The sequence below is a fragment of the Ranitomeya variabilis genome, chromosome 3, assembly GCF_051348905.1.
Source record: "Ranitomeya variabilis isolate aRanVar5 chromosome 3, aRanVar5.hap1, whole genome shotgun sequence".
In the NCBI taxonomy this organism is placed as follows: Eukaryota; Metazoa; Chordata; class Amphibia; order Anura; family Dendrobatidae; genus Ranitomeya; species Ranitomeya variabilis.
Genome location: NC_135234.1, coordinates 778,116,467 through 778,136,034, shown reverse-complemented (window position 1 = coordinate 778,136,034; position 19,568 = coordinate 778,116,467). Strand labels below are relative to the sequence as shown.

General features: G+C 48.1%; 1 protein-coding gene across 2 annotated transcripts; it reads left to right on the top strand.

Moving 5' to 3' along the window:
- Positions 1 to 23: 23 nt before the first annotated feature.
- PGAP2 (post-GPI attachment to proteins 2) lies at positions 24 to 11,164 on the top strand. 2 transcript variants are annotated; one of them, XM_077298925.1, is made up of 6 exons: positions 24 to 102; positions 3,338 to 3,515; positions 3,721 to 3,961; positions 4,030 to 4,136; positions 6,255 to 6,363; positions 7,972 to 11,164. In XM_077298925.1, exons 2-6 carry the CDS (start codon positions 3,345 to 3,347, stop codon positions 8,100 to 8,102), a joined length of 759 nt encoding a protein of 252 aa, XP_077155040.1. In that variant the 5' UTR covers positions 24 to 102; positions 3,338 to 3,344; the 3' UTR covers positions 8,103 to 11,164. The 2 variants fall into 2 exon arrangements, with proteins under 2 accessions (XP_077155040.1, XP_077155041.1); XM_077298926.1 differs by having other exon boundaries at positions 30 to 102; positions 4,030 to 4,124; positions 7,972 to 9,750.
- The last annotated feature ends 8,404 nt before the right edge of the window (positions 11,165 to 19,568 follow it).

The following is a 19,568-nucleotide window of genomic DNA, read 5'->3' as shown; positions in this document are numbered from 1 at the left end:
TGTTGTTCCGCCATATTGCTACACCCGGAAGTGTCGGCGCTGTGTTCTGTTCTGCGCTCATTCAGTGATTCCTGAAGAGACGGGGTCTCTTTCTGCGCCCAGGTAACGGCTGAGTCTCCGGCTCCCGGTCATCAGTCTCCTGTGGTTCACTCTCCTCTGCTCTCATCAACTGTCTGCTACCTGCTGTTCTCTGAGTGGCGTCCTGGTGAAGCCGCCTCCATATCTCAGCCCCCGTCTCCCGCTCCCTGGTGAACACAGTGACCCCTCACCACCACCACGTGATCGCCCTGTCTCACTCCTATGTCCTCCGTGTTGGCGTGAACTGTTATCTGGTTACCCCCCCTCCTATCTGTCCTCCGTCTCCCGGTCACCCTCCCCCCCCCCCCCTATCTGTCCTCCGTCTCCCGGTCACCCTCCCCCCCCCCCCCCCTATCTGTCCTCCGTCTCCCGGTCACACCTCCCCCCCCCCCTCCCGGTCACCTTCCCACCCCTCCTATCTGTCCTCCGTCTCCCGGTCACACCTCCCCCCCCCCCTGTGTGTGTTCGCTGTCTCCCGGCCACCTCCCCCCCTCCTGTGTGTCCGCCATCTCCTGGTCACCTCCCCCCCCCTCTCCTGTGTGTCCGCCGTCTCCCGGTCACCTTCCCACCCCTCCTATCTGTCCTCCGTCTCCCGGTCACCCTCCCCCCCCCCCCCTATCTGTCCTCCGTCTCCCGGTCACCCTCCCCCCCCCCCCCCTATCTGTCCTCCGTCTCCCGGTCACCCTCCCCCCCCCCCCCCCTATCTGTCCTCCGTCTCCCGGTCACACCTCCCCCCCCCCCTCCCGGTCACCTTCCCACCCCTCCTATCTGTCCTCCGTCTCCCGGTCACACCTCCCCCCCCCCCCCTGTGTGTGTTCGCTGTCTCCCGGCCACCTCCCCCCCTCCTGTGTGTCCGCCATCTCCTGGTCACCTCCCCCCCCCTCTCCTGTGTGTCCGCCGTCTCCCGGTCACCTTCCCACCCCTCCTATCTGTCCTCCGTCTCCCGGTCACACCTCCCCCCCCTGTGTGTGTTCGCTGTCTCCCGGTCACCTCCCCCCCCTCCTGTGTGTCCACCATCTCCTGGTCACCTCCCCCCCCCCCTTCCTGTGTGTCCTCAGTCTCCCGGTCATCCCCCCTTCCTGTGTGTCCCCCGTCTCCTGATCACCCCCCTCCTCTCTGTCCAGTCGCCCCCCCCTGTGTCCGTGGTCTTCCTCTCCCCCCTCCTCTGTCCGGCGGCCCCCCTCCTTTGTACCCTCCGTGTCCCGTTCGCCCCCTTCTCCACTGACTCCTCCGTCCTGCTGGGGTCCTCTCCTTCTGGTCATGTGACCCGGTAACGTTTCTCTTTTTTAGCGGAGAACGTTCTGCATCCGTCATCGTGTTTTGCAGTTGCAGGACGAGGATGTGAGCTCAGGGGCTGGACCAGGGGCTGATACGTGAGGAGCGGGGTTCCATTATACTGTGTGCTGGGAGTTGTAGTTCCCCGATAGATCCTTAGGCTGCTGTCCTCTGTGTAATATCACCGGACTGGATTTCTCCCCTGCAGGCTCATAGTTAGTTCTCCGCCTCTACAAGGCGCCTGTTAGCAGCTCTGCCGTCTGCATCTTGAGATTGTTATGTCCTGCGCAGTGGCCGCGGGTGGCCAGAGTTAGTCTCCGGATCTCCTCACCCCTCTCTCCATCTTCCACGCACATTTAGCGTTTCCTTCTCCCACACTACCTCTTCATCTCGCCCCCTCTCAGTTGGTGTCCCTCAAGGCTCTGTTCTAGGACCCCTTCTCTTCTCAATCTATACACTCGGCCTGGGACAACTCATAAGGTCCTATGGATTCCAGTACCACCTCTATGCTGATGACACTCAGATCTACCTCTCTGACCCAGATGTCACCTCTCTGCTCTCCAGAATCCCAGAGTGCCTATCAGCCATATCCTCCTCCTTCTCCTCTCGCTTCCTCAAGCTCAATGTGGACAAATCTGAACTCATAATCTTTCCTCCATCTCGCATATCTTCCCTACCTGATCTATCAAAATAAATGAAATCACACTTTCCCCTGTCCCCAAAATCCGCTGCCTCGGAGTAACCCTTGACTCTGCCCTGTCCTTGAAACCGCACATCCAAGCTCTCGCCACCTCCTGTCGCCTCCAGCTTAAAAATATTTCCAGAATCCGTCCTTTCCTCAACCCACACTCTACCAAAATGCTCGTGCATGCCCTCATCATCTCCCGCCTCGACTACTGCAACATCCTTTTCTGTGGCCTACCTTCTAACACTCTCGCACCCCTCCAGTCCATCCTTAACTCTGCTGCCCGACTAATTAATCTCTCTCCTCGCTACACTCCTGCTTCCCCTCTTTGCAAATCCCTTCACTGGCTCCCAATTTCCCAGCGTATCCAGTTTAAATTACTAACACTGACCTACAAGGCCATCCATAACCTTTCTCCTCCGTATTTTTCCACACTAATCTCTCAATATCTTCCCTCACGTAATCTCCGGTCCTCCCAAGACTTCCTCCTCTCCTCCACGCTTATTCGCTCCTCACCCAATCGCCTCCAAGACTTCTCCCGAAAATCCCCCATCCTCTGGAATTCAGTGCCCCAACACATCCGGTTATCCACTACTTTTGGATCCTTCAAAAGAAACCTGAAAACCCATCTCTTCAAAGAAGCTTACAGCCTGTAAAGACCACACGGCCTCCTCAACACCATCGGAGCTACCGCAACCCCTGACCTACTGTCTCCTTCCCCACCATCCTGCAGAATGTAAGCCCGCAAGGGAAGGGTCCTCTTCCCTCTGTACCAGTCTGTCATTGTTAGTTTGCTTACTGTAAGTGATATTTGTATTTTGATGTAACCCCTTCTCATGTACAGCACCATGGAATCAATGGTGCTATAGAAATAAATAATAATAATAATCTTCCAGGCTCAGGATGCCTCACGTCCCGCTGTCGATGCCCCCTGACCGCGGCGGTGCCCTCTTCAGCCTGTAGTTCACCGTAGCTGCGGGTGGCCAGAGTTAGTCTCCGGATCTCCTCACCCCTCTCTCTCCATCTTCCAGGCTCAGGATGCCTCACGTCTCGCTGTCGATGCCCCCTGACCGCAGCGCTGCCCTCTTCAGCCTGTAGTTCACCGTGGCCGCCGGTGGACAGTTAGTCTCCGGATCTCCTCACCCCTCTCTCTCCATCTTCCAGGCTCAGGATGCCTCACGTCCCGCTGTCGATGCCCCCTGACCGCGGCGGTGCCCTCTTCAGCCTGTAAATCTCCGTGGCTGCGGGTGGACAGAGTTAGTCTCCGGATCTCCTCACCCCCCTCTCTCCATCTTCCAGGCTCAGGATGCCTCACGTCCCGCTGTCGATGCCCCCTGACCGCGGCGGTGCCCTCTTCAGCCTGAAGTTCACCACATTCGCGGTGGCCACGGTCTGCCTGCCGCTCTGCGGTTTCCTCTTCTGCATTGTTTGGTCGCTGATTTTTAACTTTGAAGAGACGACGGCTACACACTGCGGGGTGAGCAGGGACCTGGGGTGCGTCACGTGGTGGTACTGTAAAGGCGCAGGAGAAGACAATTCTGCAGCGTCGGAGGGAATTCTGGGTAATGCAGGATTGGAGCTGAGCCCCCTCCATGTGCAGACTGACCCCCCGACTAGGCGAAACGTGTCCCCGCAGCCTGTTGGGTCGGACGCTGCTGATGTCACTGATTTTTTTTTTCCAGGTGTATAACTTCCTGCCGTCCATCAGCGCTGCCATAGGGGGGGTGACCCCGCAGCGGTACATCTGGCGGCTGTGCATCGGCATGCATTCGGCCCCCCGCCTTCTCGTAGCGGTGGCGTACCTCAACTTCTACATGGCAGGCGGCGGCTCGTTCTGGAGATGTCACATCAACTTCCTGCTCAACGTGTTTGAGATCCTCTGCCTGCTCCTCCTGACCTACGTGTCCTCCAACGAGAACCACGGTGAGACCACTGCCCCCAGGACCCCAATAATCCTCCCCTGCACTCGCTCACCCCACCTCTCTCTGCAGGCATCCATCAGCTGGCCTTCATCTTCTTCATGATGTTCTCCCTCGGCTACATGATGGTCACCATCAGGATATGGAGCCTGTCGAGGAAATTCTCTGTAAGTTCCGAGGTAAGACGTCCACACACACGGGAGAAGATGGTCTTCTACTGCTGTCACCTCCAGAGCTGCACTCGCCGCCCCCACAATGCACTGCTGTGGTGGGAGATTTATGGGAAGAGAAAACCTAGCATCTCCCACATGCACCACAGCGAAACCAGCGCTGTATACTGCCAGAGAGCCCCTGCCCTAATGACCGCAGCTCTGGATGTGACTGGAGATGACTGGTGTCACGGTTCACACCGTGCTGCCAACAATATATCACGGATCCTAACAATGTCAGGGATCCCGGGGAGGATATCTTTATCGACCCCACTACTCACACCAATATGTCACGAACCGGGGATGCTTGGTTGCCCCTGGTTTCTTCTGAAGGGGATTTATTTATATCCCACTTCCCAGTTCCGGTTTGGAATTTGCAGCTCTCTGGCGGCCCCCTTACCCTAAGGTCAGATTAGGGTACTGCACCTAGGGTAATTAGTCGCCAGAACGACTGCCTGCTATGTACTGGCTAATGGGCACACTGCAGCAAGGGCGATATAACTACTCCCACTCAGGCAGGAACAATAATTATCAACGCCGTCCGTCGCTACAAAGATTCCCAATTGCACAGACAAATTATGCTGTCACCAGCTCCGATTCCACAAGGATTAACGGGTCCGGAGCCAACCCAGATTAGTAGCGTAATTCACTTCAGAGGATGCAACAGTTTGTATAGAGCATGGAGGGACAAGCTAGTAAATTATATATTTACTCCATAAAAGATAGGCAGTGTTTACAAAAATATTAAAAAAGATATTATAAAGGAGACGAGTCGTGTATATTACAGTTACAAATAAAAAGGGATTAACGGTGAAGATTGACTTACCATTCTTGCATCTCATTCAATGGTACGCCGTTGTCTGTCTGGGGGAGGGGACCTTCCCCCACTTATTCTCAGGTCAGATTGCACAACCTGTTGTAGCTGAATCCCCCAGCAAAGACACTGCAAGAATCCTGCTACACACAGATATTCCCTGCCTAAAGCCCAGGCACTTCCCCTGTGGTGACATCACTTAGGGGCTGAAACCTCCCCTTTTCTTAGAGGTATGGTAACTATTTTTTATGCATAATTTGCTGTGTGAACCTCACATAAGTACGACACGATGCTCATGATGTTCCCCACGTCAGAGGCGTTCTTTTAAGTGTAAATATGGAGCAATTACCTGAACTGCTTAAGGAAAAATCTGCACTCGTTGCGCCTAGCTGCTCGCGTTTTCAGTAGGTGATACATCTACCGATGGACATCCGGGATATGTAATTCGTATATTAGTAGCCCAAATCGGTGCCGCGATATATAACTTTAATCGAACAAAGAAACTCATGGCTTACACCAGTTCCAACTAGTACTAGATGGGAGGAGGGAGGGGTAGTGTGCACACAGCTTGTAAAGCTAGGCAGATACTCAAACAAAGCATATTCACATTATCGTGACAACTGGTCAAGGGTGTAACCACCAAGGAGTCAGGTGCTGCGCTGGCGCCATCTCCAGGGGGAGGTGGTGACCTGCACTTAGCGATCCCTGTACATCATTAAAGAGACAAATGCAAGACAAGAAGCAGAAGATGCCAGGAGACGGGAATAACAATGCTGGAGTCATGAAAATTTCATCAAATATTCTATACTGGACGCTGCAGCCGCCGAGTGAGGACTATACCCCCAAAATCAGAAGCATGGGGGCAACAGATCAAACTAGTGATGGTCGCAGCAGGAGGGACTCGCTGACAGGTACCGGAGGGTCCGGGGAAGAGGGGCTTGTTCTGTGCCTTACATCCTAGGGTAAATAAGCTAGAAAGACGACAGACCCGACCTCTGCTGTGTGCACCGGGTGGGGGAGAAGTGATCAGAGGGTCCTACACTCGCCTGTCACAGACAAGACCGTGAGCAACATGGAGGTGTCCAACCTGCACTCCACCCAAAAGTGTCACAGCGCCGGACCCTGCAGGTGGAACGCGGCAATCACCAACTTACATGTCGTTTAGGTTGGGGTCACATTACCGTCCTGGTGCAAAACCGTTCATAACATTCACATTGTTAATATAGTAAATATATATATATATATATATATAATACCCCTTCCTTCTGCTCTAGGAACGTAGATCATACAGATGGAAGCAATGTCTGTTCCTGCTCAATCTGGCATCATTCCTGATCTCCCTGGTGTTCTACTACCACCATAATGCATCCTGCAAACAAGGAGGTAAGAGAAGGGTCCTAATATGCGTATACCCGGTTATATACTGCTCCTATGTACAAAAACATAACTACTATAACACTGCTCCTATGTACAAGAATATAACTACTATAATACTGCTCCTATGTACAAGAATATAACTACTATAATACTGCCCCTATGTACAAGAATATAACTACTATAATACTGCTCCTATGTACAAGAATATAACTACTATAATACTGCTCCTATGTACAAGAATATAACTACTATAATACTGCCCCTATGTACAAGAATATAACTACTATAATACTGCTCCTATGTACAAGAATATAACTACTATAATACTGCTCCTATGTACCATATAACTACTATAATACTGCCCCTATGTACAAGAATATAACTACTATAATACTGCCCCCTATGTACAAAAACATAACTACTATAACACTGCTCCTATGTACAAGAATATAACTACTATAATACTGCTCCTATGTACAAGAATATAACTACTATAATACTGCCCCTATATACAAGAATATAACTACTATAATACTGCCCCTATGTACAAGAATATAACTACTATAATACTGCTCCTATGTACAAGAATATAACTACTATAATACTGCTCCTATGTACAAGAATATAACTACTATAATACTGCCCCTATGTACAAGAATAGAACTACTATAATACTGCCCCTATGTACAAGAATATAACTACTATAATACTGCTCCTATGTACAAGAATATAACTACTATTATACTACCCCTATGTACAAGAATATAACTACTATAATACTGCTCCTATATACAAGAATATAACTACTATAATACTGCTCCTATGTACAAGAATATAACTACTATAATACTGCTCCTATGTACAAGAATATAACTACTATAATACTGCTCCTATGTACAAGAATATAACTACTATAATACTGCTCCTGTGTACAAGAATATAACTACTATAATACTGCCCCTATGTACAAGAATATAACTACTATAATACTGCTGCTATGTACAAGAATATAACTACTATAATACTGCTCCTATGTACAAGGATATAAATACTATAATACTGCTCCTATGTACAAGAATATAACTACTATAATACTGCCCCCTATGTACAAGAATATAACTACTATAATACTGCCCCTATGTACAAGAATATAACTACTATAATACTGCCCCTATGTACAAGAATATAACTACTATAATACTGCCCCTATATACAAGAATATAACTACTATAATACTGCTCCTATGTACAAGAATATAACTACTATAATACTGCTCCTATGTACAAGAATATAACTACTATAATACTGCTCCTATGTACAAGAATATAACTACTATAATACTGCTCCTATGTACAAGAATATAACTACTATAATACTGCTCCTATGTACAAGAATATAACTACTATAATACTGCTGCTATGTACAAGAATATAACTACTATAATACTGCCCCCTATGTACAAGAATATAACTACTATAATACTGCTCCTATGTACAAGAATATAACTGCTATAATACTGCCCCTATGTACAAGAATATAACTCTTTTCTGCACAGTGCCCCTATGTTTTTTGTCGTCTCTCCCCATCTTGACTTTCTGGCGTTTTCTTCTGCAGTTTACTCGGCCTTCGCCTTCTTCGAGTATCTGGTGGTCTTGTCTAACATGGGCTTTCACATGACGGCTTGGTGGGACTTCGGCAGTAAGGAGCTGGTGGTCTGCTCCCCGGAGGAGGAGAAGCGTATCTGAGGAGGGGTCCGGACTCCCTCATTCCTGCGCGGTGATGCGTTATGTGGGCGACCATCGCTGTGATGTCAGCCGTGAATCAGGGCTGAGACCTGATCTGTGAATATCCACAGTATCCGCCATCCTCCACCCTGCAGACTGGAGCTGCCGTTACGCTCTGCCTTTGGTCTTGGTTTGGTGCTTGTGGTGATTTGGTTCCTGGGACTTGGTGTGAGACTTGTAGTCGTGTTCAGCACCGCGTCGCCCTCTAGTAGGGGGTACACTACCATGTGTCATGTTTCCCGCAGCCTCCAGGGGGCGTAGCTGTGTTATTACCCCACATATCGGGGGCCTGTGACGGTTTGGCGGTACGTTCTGAAGATTCCTCTGTCTTTCTCTTCACAGCGCAGTGAGTGCAGTGCGGCGCTGACAGTCGTGAATAATGGATATCCATGCAGATTTCTGTATTTTTCATAATTATTATTAATTTTTATTATGATGGCTCCGCTATTGATCTGGATCAGTAATATTTGGTGGCTGGTACAGATAACTGGTGTGATCAGTGGATCTGGGGGGATCGCGGAGGAGAGGAACTCGTTCTCCGATGTCTCATCACGACATATCGGGAAAAATCCCGGCAACTTCTACTAAGAGATTGGGTACAAAGAGGCGCGACATTCGGATACAACATGGATAAGTGCGGAAAGCTGGCGGATTCCAGGGATCAGGAGGAGCTCGAGCGCCGCAGCCCCCGCGGGATGTCTCTGCACTGTACGGTTTCTTCCACCAGTCCTCACTGTGTGTTGGTCGTTGTCGTCGCTCTACGATCGCTGTAGCTGTGAATATCGCCATTTGCGTTACCGTACTGAGAATCGGGGGGGGGGGGGGGGAAGGCTTTTTCCGATGTTTTATTGTAAGAATGATTCGGTATCTGATTTCCCTGGGGAGTGCGATCAGTGCGGTTACAGTAACTTGTTTAGAAAAATATTTAGAATCGAGAGTCCTCAGTGGTTAATACCTATTAATGGCGAACTGAAAAGATGGCAACAAATTGCAGCTTTCGTGACTACTCAGGTAGGTACACCCAGCTTCATTCAGGACACAACTGACCTATTGAATAAACTATCTGCAATAGGTCCTCTACCAGAAGGAACCATCCTGGCCACCATGGATGTGGAATCTTTGTACTCCAATATCCCACACCAGGATGGATTAAATGCCTGCAAATTCTTCCTGGAAAACACAGGGACTGATGCTGATTCTATGATGAAACTGGACGGAGTCTGAGCCACAGCTAAAGATGTTCCATGAACTGTTTAATCAATTTCATCCTACCATCAACTTAACACTCAACTACTCCTGCACTGAAATGAACTTTCTGGACACCATCATTAAGCTGCAGAACAATAAAATAGAGACATCCCTGTATCAGAAGCCAATCGACCGTCCAACATACCTTAAATGGGACAGTTTCCATCCAAAACACATAAAAAACTCCATTGTCTACAGCCAAGAAATCAGATACAATCGTATATGTTCCAACCCAATGGATAGGGATGAACACCTTGGTCGCCTCAGAAAGACCTTTTTGAATCAGGGCTACCATCCAAGAACAATTGAAAACCAGATAACAAGAACCACCAGAATATCAAGGAATCACCTGCTACATTACAAAACTAAAGAAGAAAATAACCGGGTGCCTCTAGTAGTCACCTACAATCCAAATCTGGAGGCGCTAAGGGGAGCTGCACGGAAATTACAACCTTTACTACAAAAAGATGCCCGATTACAATCCTCCAGACCCCCACTACTGTGTTTTAGGCAGCCCCCAAATCTAAGAAGCATCATTGTCAGAAGCTCCCTGTCCTCTCCAGCAGCTGCAGGAACCTTTCCCTGCAATCAGAAAAAATGTAAAACCTGTCCATTTATAATGACCACGGACAAGATAAAGATCACAACTCACATCAGGACTACAAGATCCCAGGTACTTTCAGCTCCGTCACTTCTAATGTGGTGTACCTAATTATATGTACTAAATGTCCAACTGGGGGTCTGTATGTGGGGGAGACAGGGCAGAAACTGAGGACAAGGATGAATTCTCACCGCCATACAATAAGAGAATGGATCTACCTGTGGCCAAACATTTCTGTCTCCCAAATCATAGCATTATGGACATGAAATTACTAGTGTTAAAGGGTAACTTCAAATCTCAGAGAGACAGAAGAGTCTGGGAATATAAATTTATGGCAACCTTTGACACTCTTAGTACAGGAATGAATGTGTCACATGGATTTATGTCTTTTTACATCAATTAAGGAATTAGCACTTCAGACCATGTGGGGTCCTCACAACACAGAACCAGACCCCAATCAGAGGACAACAAAACATTCACTCCTAATCTAGGAACTTTCCAATATTTATGGACACAACTATTTATCACTTATCACTCTCCCATAATGACAGTTCTGGGATGTGTTGTGTATAAATATGTGACTCTTCAGAATTTCTATTAGTCTGTGCCTGATGAAGAGACCTGAATAGTCTAAGGGCTTGTGCACACGCTGCGGATTCCATTGCGGAATTTTCCGCAGCGGAATTGATAGATCCACAGTGCAAAACCGCTGCGGTTTTTCCTGCGGATTTATCGCTGTTTCTAGTGCGGTTTCTGCTGCAGTTTTACACCTGCAGTTTTCTATTGGAGAAGGTGTAAACCCGCAGCGGAATCCGCACAAACAATTGACATGCTGCGGAATATAAACCGCTGAGTTTCCTCGCGTTTTTTTTCTGCAGCATGTGCACTGCGGATTTTGTTTCCCATAGGTTTACATTGTACTCTAAACTTATGGGAAACCGCTGCGGACCCGCAGCTGCGGAAATGCTGTGAATCCGCAGCGTGTGCACATAGCCTTAAGCTGCAATTTGTTACCATCTTTTCAGTTAGCCATTAAAAGGTATCAACCACTGAGGACTCTCAATTCCAAATATTATTCTATCCACTGGCGAACACGGTACCAAGATATATGTCTTTCATGTAGTAACTTGTTTACTATTTTGTTGGTTGTTTGTTTTTTTTTTTATACATTTTTAAATAAAAAAAAAAAACCTTTTCTGAGTCTCCTCAGTTTATATTTTCCTTTGTTCCCGCTGTGTACGGTTCTCGTGTTCATTATGTGGCTTTTATTGGTGCCGTTCTGAGGATGAATACGACATTTTAATCAGATATTTTTGGAGTTTTCTGCGACTGAAAAATGACAATCGTGACGTTTCAGTATTTTTTACGACATTCACCCCCCCTGATTTATTTCATTATATGTTTTCGTAGCATATCGACTGTATGTGAAGGGATCTACCAGATCAGATATTTGTAGGTAAAGTAATTTTTATTTTTTTAGTTTAGCAATACTTCAAGGTATAATTTCTTACATATTTTAACATCTTTTATTAGTTTTCACTGTCTTGTTTCGTCTTCCTCTGGGCTTTGTACCTGCAATCTGTATGTGCTCATGCGTGTAACAGCAACCAAACCGTTTATATGTCGCCTCTAAATGGTTAAACAGCAGCAGGCGCAGCGAGCTGTGATTGCTGCCAGTATTGCGCTGCCCTGTACCTGCTGACCGTGGCGCTGACATACCGCTGCTTCCAAAAGCGCAAAATGTTTCATCAACGTCGGGACACAGTCACTTTCACGTGAATTTTCTCTAGACTTGCTGAGTATGACATTGATAATATGGCATATTATTATACCCCAAGCGACTTGTAATCGCAGCAAAAGGAGCCGCAACAAAGTATTAAGTTACAGGGGCCGAATAATATTGCACGCCCACTTTTCAGTTTTTGATTTTCCAGAAAAATTTAAAATAACCAATAAATTTCGTTCAACTTCACAATTGTGTTCCACTTGTTGATTCTTCACCAAAAATTTACATTTGGAATCTTTATGTTTGAAGCATGATATGTGGGAAAAGGTTGAAAAGTTCCAGGGGGCCGAATACTTTCGCAAGGCACTGTATATAATAAAAAAAAAAAATTATATATATATATATATATATATATATATATATTATATATTTAGTTAGAAAAAAATGGAACAGCACTAAAAGATAATGGGTGCAAAGTCTCCCAGCAATCAATCCATACTTGCCAACATATAGTAGAAAAACCGGAAGGCAGCACTGCAAAAAGTAGTTTCAAAATAAGGTGGACTTTATTAGGTCCTCATGGCGTGGCGACGTTTCAGCTATAAGCCTTTTTTATGCTTGAAAATAGGAGACAAAATATCTGAGTTGCCGCAGCGAGCCCTTCTGTTGTGGGTTGGGCAATTCTGTTTGAGGTATGACAGGAGAAGAAGGATCGAGAAATGTCAGAGGATGGTCAGAATGATTACACCACACGTACATGCCATTGATGGAGACCGAAAGTAGAATTTAAATTGTTAAATAGCCATGATCGCCGCTGGCTCCAGTCGCTGCAGGTGGAGGCCGGCTGTATAACCGCTGCAGGTGGAGGCCGGCTGTATAACCGCTGCTGGTGGAGGCCGGCTGTATAACTGCTGCTGATGGAGGCCGGCTGTATAACCGCTGCTGGTGGAGGCCGTGTGTACAACCGTTGCTGGTGGAGGCCGGCTGTATAACTGCTGCTGGTGGAGGCCGTGTGTACATAGCAAATAGATCAATGGCTGCACTCAACTGTACTAAGGCAAGGAAATGTGCAATACATGAAATGTGAATAGCATAATGGCTTGTGAAATCTATGAAACAACACATGAGATGCTTAGCACAAGATTTGGCCAAAAAATGTGAGCCCATCCACCAAACGTCAAGGTGATCTCCGATCGGATGGGTACCTGACCTGACTGCCTAGTGTGAACACTTACTTATGGCTAATAACATGGTAAAGCCTGCATTTATAGGAAGGTCGGAACCAACTGTGTTTGGATGTAATTAAAATCACAGCATGGTGAAGGGCGAGGCGTTCAAGTCAGTTGGTTCTGAGCTTCCTATAAATGCAGGCTTTACCATGTTATTAGCCAGAGGTAAGTGTTCACACTAGGCAGTCAGCTCAGGTACCCATCCGATCTGAGATCACCTTGACGTTTGGTGGATGGGCGCACATTTTTTGGCCAAATCTTGTGCTAAGCATCGCGTGTTTTTTCTTAGATTTCACAAGCCATTATGCTATTCACATTTCATGTATCGCACATTTCCTTGCTTTAGTACAGTAAATTTGAGTGCAGCCATTATCTATTTGCTATGTAAGACTTTTTTGGTTATGCACCAGTTCAGACTAGATGGCTGTTCAGTCAGTTTATTTATATTTACTATGAGGCAGTGTGTACAACCGCTGCTGGTGGAGGCCAGCTCTATAACCGCTGCTGGTGGAGGCCAGCTCTATAACGGCTGCTGGTGGAGGCCGGCTGTATAATGGCTGCTGGTGGAGGCTGGCTGTATAACCCGCTGCTGGTGGAGGCCGGCTGTATAATGGCTGCTGGTGGAGGCCGGCTGTATAACCGCTGCTGGTGGAGGCCAGCTCTATAACGGCTGCTGGTGGAGGCTGGCTGTATAATGGCTGCTGGTGGAGGCTGGCTGTATAACCCGCTGCTGGTGGAGGCCGGCCGTATAATGGCTGCTGGTGGAGGCCGGCTGTATAACCGCTGCTGGTGGAGGCCGGCTGCATAACCTCTGCTGGTGGAGGCCGGCTGCATAACCGCTGCTGGTGGAGGCCGGCTGTATAACCGCTGCTGGTGGAGGCCGGCTGTATAACCGTTGCTGGTGGAGGCTGTGTGTATAACCGCTGCTGGTGGAGGCTGGCTGTATAACCGCTGCTGGTGGAGACTGTGCATAACCGCTGCTGGTGGAGGCCGGCTGTATAACCGCTGCTGGTGGAGGCCGGCTGTATAACCACTGCTGGTGGAGGCTGTGTGTATAACTGCTGGTGGTGGAGGCTGGCTGTATAACTGCTGCTGGTGGAGGCTGGCTGTATAACCTCTGCTGGTGGAGGCTGTGTGTATAACCTCTGGTGGTGGAGGCCGGCTGTATAACCGCTGCTGGTGGAGGCCGGCTGTATAACCGCTGCTGGTGGAGGCTGTGTGTATAACTGCTGGTGGTGGAGGGAGGCTGTATAACCGCTGCTGGTGGAGGCCAGCTGTATAACCGCTGCTGGTGGAGGCCGGCTGCATAACCGCTGCTGGTGGAGGCCGGCTGTATAACCGCTGCTGGTGGAGGCCGGCTGTATAACCGTTGCTGGTGGAGGCTGTGTGTATAACCGCTGCTGGTGGAGACTGTGCATAACCGCTGCTGGTGGAGGCCGGCTGTATAACCGCTGCTGGTGGAGGCCGGCTGTATAACCGTTGCTGGTGGAGGCTGTGTGTATAACCGCTGCTGGTGGAGACTGTGCATAACCGCTGCTGGTGGAGGCCGGCTGTATAACCGCTGCTGGTGGAGGCCAGCTGTGGAGGCCAGCTGTATAACCGCTGCTGGTGGAGGCTGGCTGTATAACCGCTGCTGGTGGAGACTGTGCATAACCGCTGCTGGTGGAGGCCGGCTGTATAACCGCTGCTGGTGGAGGCCAGCTGTATAACCGTTGCTGGTGGAGGCTGTGTGTATAACTGCTGGTGGTGGAGGCTGGCTGTATAACCTCTGCTGGTGGAGGCTGTGTGTATAACCTCTGGTGGAGGCCGGCTGTATAACCGCTGCTGGTGGAGGCCGGCTGTATAACCGCTGCTGGTGGAGGCTGTGTGTATAACCGCTGGTGGTGGAGGGAGGCTGTATAATCGCTGCTGGGGGAGGCCAGCTGTATAACCGCTGCTGGGGGAGGCCGGCTGTATAACCGCTGCTGGTGGAGGCTGGCTGTATAACCGCTGCTGGTGGAGGCTGACTGTATAACCGCTGCTGGTGGAGGGAGGCTGTATAATCGCTGCTGGTGGAGGCCGGCTGTATAACCGCTGCTGGTGGAGGCCGGCTGTATAACCGCTGCTGGTGGAGGCCGGCTGTATAACCGCTGCTGGTGGAGGCTGGCTGTATAACCGCTGCTGGTGGAGGCCGGCTGTATTACCGCTGCTGGTGGAGGCTGGCTGTATAACCGCTGCTGGTGGAGGCTGGCTGTATAACCGCTGCTGGTGGAGGCTGTGTGTATAACCGCTGCTGGTGCAGGCCGGCTGTATAACCGCTGCTGGTGGAGGCTGGCTGTATAACCGCTGCTGGTGGAGGGAGGCTGTATAATCTCTGCTGGTGGAGGCCAGCTGTGTAACCGCTGCTGGTGGAGGCCGGCTGTATAACTGCTGCTGGTGGAGGCCGGCTGTATAACCGCTGCTGGTGGAGGCCGGCTGTATAACCGCAGAGTATACAGTATATGTTCACAGCGCGGGTATACAGCAGAGTGTGCAGGGTATATACAGCAGAATATACAGGGTATACAGCACAGTATACAGTTAAGTCCATATATATTTGGACAGAGACAACATTTTTCTAATTTTGGTTATAGACATTACCACAATGAATTTTAAACAAAACAATTCAGATGCAGTTGAAGTTCAGACTTTCAGCTTTCATTTGAGGGTATCCACATTAAAATTGGATGAAGGGTTTAGGAGTTTCAGCTCCTTAACATGTGCCACCCTGTTTTTAAAGGGACCAAAAGTAATTGGACAGATTCAATAATTGTAAATAAAATGTTCATTTCTAGTACTTGGTTGAAAACCCTTTGTTGGCAATGACTGCCTGAAGTCTTGAACTCATGGACATCACCAGACGCTGTGTTTCCTCCTTTTTGATGCTCTGCCAGGCCGTCACTGCGGTGGTTTTCAGTTGCTGTTTGTTTGTGGGCCTTTCTGTCTGAAGTTTAGTCTTTAACCCCTTTCTGTCATTGGATGTACTATTCCGTCCATGTGGGGTGGGCCCTACTTCCCAAGGACGGAATAGTACGTCCAGAACGATCGGCCGCGCTCACGGGGGGAGCGCGGCCGATCGCGGCCGGGTGTCAGCTGACTATCGCAGCTGACATCCGGCACTATGTGCCAGGAGCGGTCACGGACCGCCCCCGGCACATTAACCCCCGGCACACCGCGATCAAACATGATCGTGGTGTACCGGCGGTATAGGGAAGCATCGCGCAGGGAGGGGGCTCCCTGCGGGCTTCCCTGAGACCCCCGGAGCAACGCGATGTGATCGCGTTGCTCCGAGGGTCTCCTACCTCCTTCCTCGCTGCAGGTCCCGGATCCAAGATGGCCGCGGCATCCGGGTCCTGCAGGGAAGGAGGTGGCTTACCGAGTGCCTGCTCAGTGCAGACGCTGGTAAGCCTGCAGCCCTGTCAGTGAGATCGGTGATCTGACAGAGTGCTGTGCACACTGTCAAATCACCGATCTGTGATGTCCCCCCCTGGGACAAAGTAAAAAAGTAAAAAAAAAAAAATGTCCACATGTGTAAAAAAAAAATTAAAAAAAAATTCCTAAATAAATAAATAATAAAAAAAAATTATTCCCATAAATACATTTCTTTATCTAAATAAAAAAAAATCAAACAATAAAAGTACACATATTTAGTATCGCCGCGTCCGTAACGACCCAACCTATAAAACTACATAACTAGTTAACCCCTTCAGTGAACACCGTAAAAAAAAAAAAAAAAGAGGCAAAAAACAACGCTTTATTCTCGTGGAATAACACGCGATCAAAAAGACGGATATAAATAACCATGGTACCGCTGAAAACGTCATCTTGTCCCGCAAAAAACGAGGCGCCATACACCATCATCAGCGAAAAAATAAAGAAGTTATAGTCCTCAGAATAAAGCGATGCCAAAATAATTATTTTTTCTATAAAATAGCTTTTATCGTATAAAAGCGCCAAAACATAAAAAAATGATGTAAATGAGATATCGCTGTAATCGTACTGACCCGAAGAATAAAACTGCTTTATCAATTTTACCAAACGTGGAACGGTATAAACGCCTCCCCAAAAAGAAATTCATGAATAGCTGGTTTTTGATCACTCTGCCTCACAAAAATCGGAATAAAAAAGCGATCAAAAAATCTCCCGTGCCCGAAAATGGTACCAATAAAAACGTCAACTCGTCCCGCAAAAAACAAGACCTCACATGACTGTGGACCAAAATATGGAAAAATTATAGCTCTCAATATGTGGTAACGCAAAAAATATTTTTTGCAATAAAAAGCGTCTTTCAGTGTGTGACGGCTGCCAATCATAAAAATCCGCTAAATAACCCGCTATAAAAGTAAATCAAACCCCCCTTCATCACCCGCTTAGGCTACGTTCACATTTGCGTTGTGCGCCGCAGCGTCGGTGACGCAACACACAACGCAGGAACACCGCATGCACAACGCTGCGTTTTGCGACGCATGCGTCCTTTTTTTGCTTGATTTTGTACGCACAAAAAATGCAACTTGCTGCGTCCTCTGCGCCATGACGCGTGCGCCGCAGTGACGCATGCGTCGCAAAACGCAAGTGCAACGCATGTCCATGCGCCCCCATGTTAAATATAGGGGCGCATGACGCATGCGGCGACGCTGCGGCGCCCGACGCTGTGGCGCAGAACGCTAATGTGAACGTAGCCTTAGTTAGGGAAAAATTTAAAAAATTTAAAAAATGTATTTATTTCCATTTTCCCATTAGGGTTAGGGTTAGGGCTAGGGTTAGGGCTGGGGCTACATTTAGGGTTGGGGCTAAAGTTAGGGTTAGGGCTAAAGTTAGGGTTAGGGTTTGGATTACATTTACGGTTGGGATTAGGGTTGGGATTAGGGTTAGGGGTGTGTCAGGGTTAGAGGTGTGGTTAGGGTTACTGTTGGGATTAGGGTTAGGGGTGTGTTTGGATTAGGGTTTCAGTTATAATTGGGGGGTTTCCACTGTTTAGGCACATCAGGGGCTCTCCAAACGTGACATGGCGTCCCATTTCAATTCCAGCCAATTCTGCGTTGAAAAAGTAAAACAGTGCTCCTTCCCTTCCAAGCTCTCCCGTGCGCCCAAACAGGGGTTTACCCCAACATATGGGGTATCAGCGTACTCGGAACACATTGGAGAACAACTTTTGGGGTCCAATTTCTCCTGTTACCCTTGGGAAAATACAAAACTGGGGCTAAAAAATAATTTTTGTGGAAAAAAAAAATATTTTTTATTTGCATGGCTCTGCATTATAAACTGTAGTGAAACACTAGGGGGTTCAAAGTTCTCACAACACATCTAGATGAGTTCCTTAGGGGGTCTACTTTCCAAAATGGTGTCACTTGTGGGGGGTTTCTGTTTAGGTACATTAGGGGCTCTGCAAACGAAATGTCACGCCTGCAGACCATTCCATCTAAGTCTGCATTCCAAATGGCGCTCCTTCCCTTCCGAGCCCTCCCATGCGCCCAACCGGTGGTTCCCCCCCACATATGGGGTATCAGCGTACTCAAGACAAATTGGACAACAACTTTTGGGGTCCAATTTCTCCTGTTACCATTGGGAAAATACAAAACTGGGGGCTAAAAAATGATTTTGGGGGGAAATTTTTTATTTTTTTATTTCCACGGCTCTGCGTTATAAACTGTAGTGAAACACTTGGGGGTTCAAAGTTCTCACAACACAACTAGATAAGTTCCTTGGGGGGTCTAGTTTCCAATATTGGGTCACTTGTGGGGGGTTTCTACTGTTTAGGTACATTAGGGGCTCTGCAAACGCAATGTGACGCCTGCAGACCAATCCATCTAAGTCTGCATTGCAAATGATACTCCTTCCCTTCCGAGCTCTGCCATGCGCTCAAACGGTGGTTCCCCCCCAGATATCAGGTATCAGCGTACTCAGGACAAATTGGACAACAATATATAGGGTCTAATTTCTCCTGTTACCCTTGGAAAAATACAAAACTGGGGGCTAAAAAATAATTTTTGTGGAAAAAAAAATATTTTTTATTTGCACGGCTCTGCGTTATAAACTGTAGTGAAACACTTAGGGGTTCAAATCTCTCACAACACATCTAGATGAGTTCCTTAGGGGGTCTACTTTCCAAAATGGTGTCACTTATGGTTTTTTTTACTGTTTAGGTACATTAGGGGCTCTGCAAACGCAATGTGACGCCTGCAGACCATTCCATCTAAGTCTGCATTCCAAATGGCGCTCCATCCCTTCCGAGCCCTCCCATGCGCCCAAACGGTGGTTCCCCCCCACATATGGGGTATCAGCGTACTCAGGACAAATTGGACAACAACTTTTGGGGTCCAATTTCTCCTGTTACCCTCGGGAAAATACAAAACTGGGGGCTAAAATATAATTTTTGTGGGAAAAAATTTGTTTTATTTTTACGGCTCTGCATTATAAACTTCTGTGAAGCACTTGGTGGGTCAAAGTGCTCACCACACCTCTAGATAAGTTCCTTAGGGGGTCTACTTTCCAAAATGGTGTCACTTGTGGGGGGTTTCAATGTTTAGGCACATCAGTGGCTCTCCAAACGCAACATGGCGTCCCATCTCAATTCCTGTCAATTTTGCAGTGAAAAGTCAAACGGC

Excerpts from the sequence above, each read along its gene's own strand:
- PGAP2 (XM_077298925.1), top strand. The coding sequence starts at position 3,345 with ATGCCTCACGTCCCGCTGTCGATGCCCCCTGACCGCGGCGGTGCCCTC. Across the intron at positions 4,137-6,254 it reads AATTCTCTGTAAGTTCCGAG|GAACGTAGATCATACAGATG; the intron begins GTAAGACGTCCA and ends CTTCTGCTCTAG. Across the intron at positions 6,364-7,971 it reads TGCATCCTGCAAACAAGGAG|TTTACTCGGCCTTCGCCTTC; the intron begins GTAAGAGAAGGG and ends TTTCTTCTGCAG.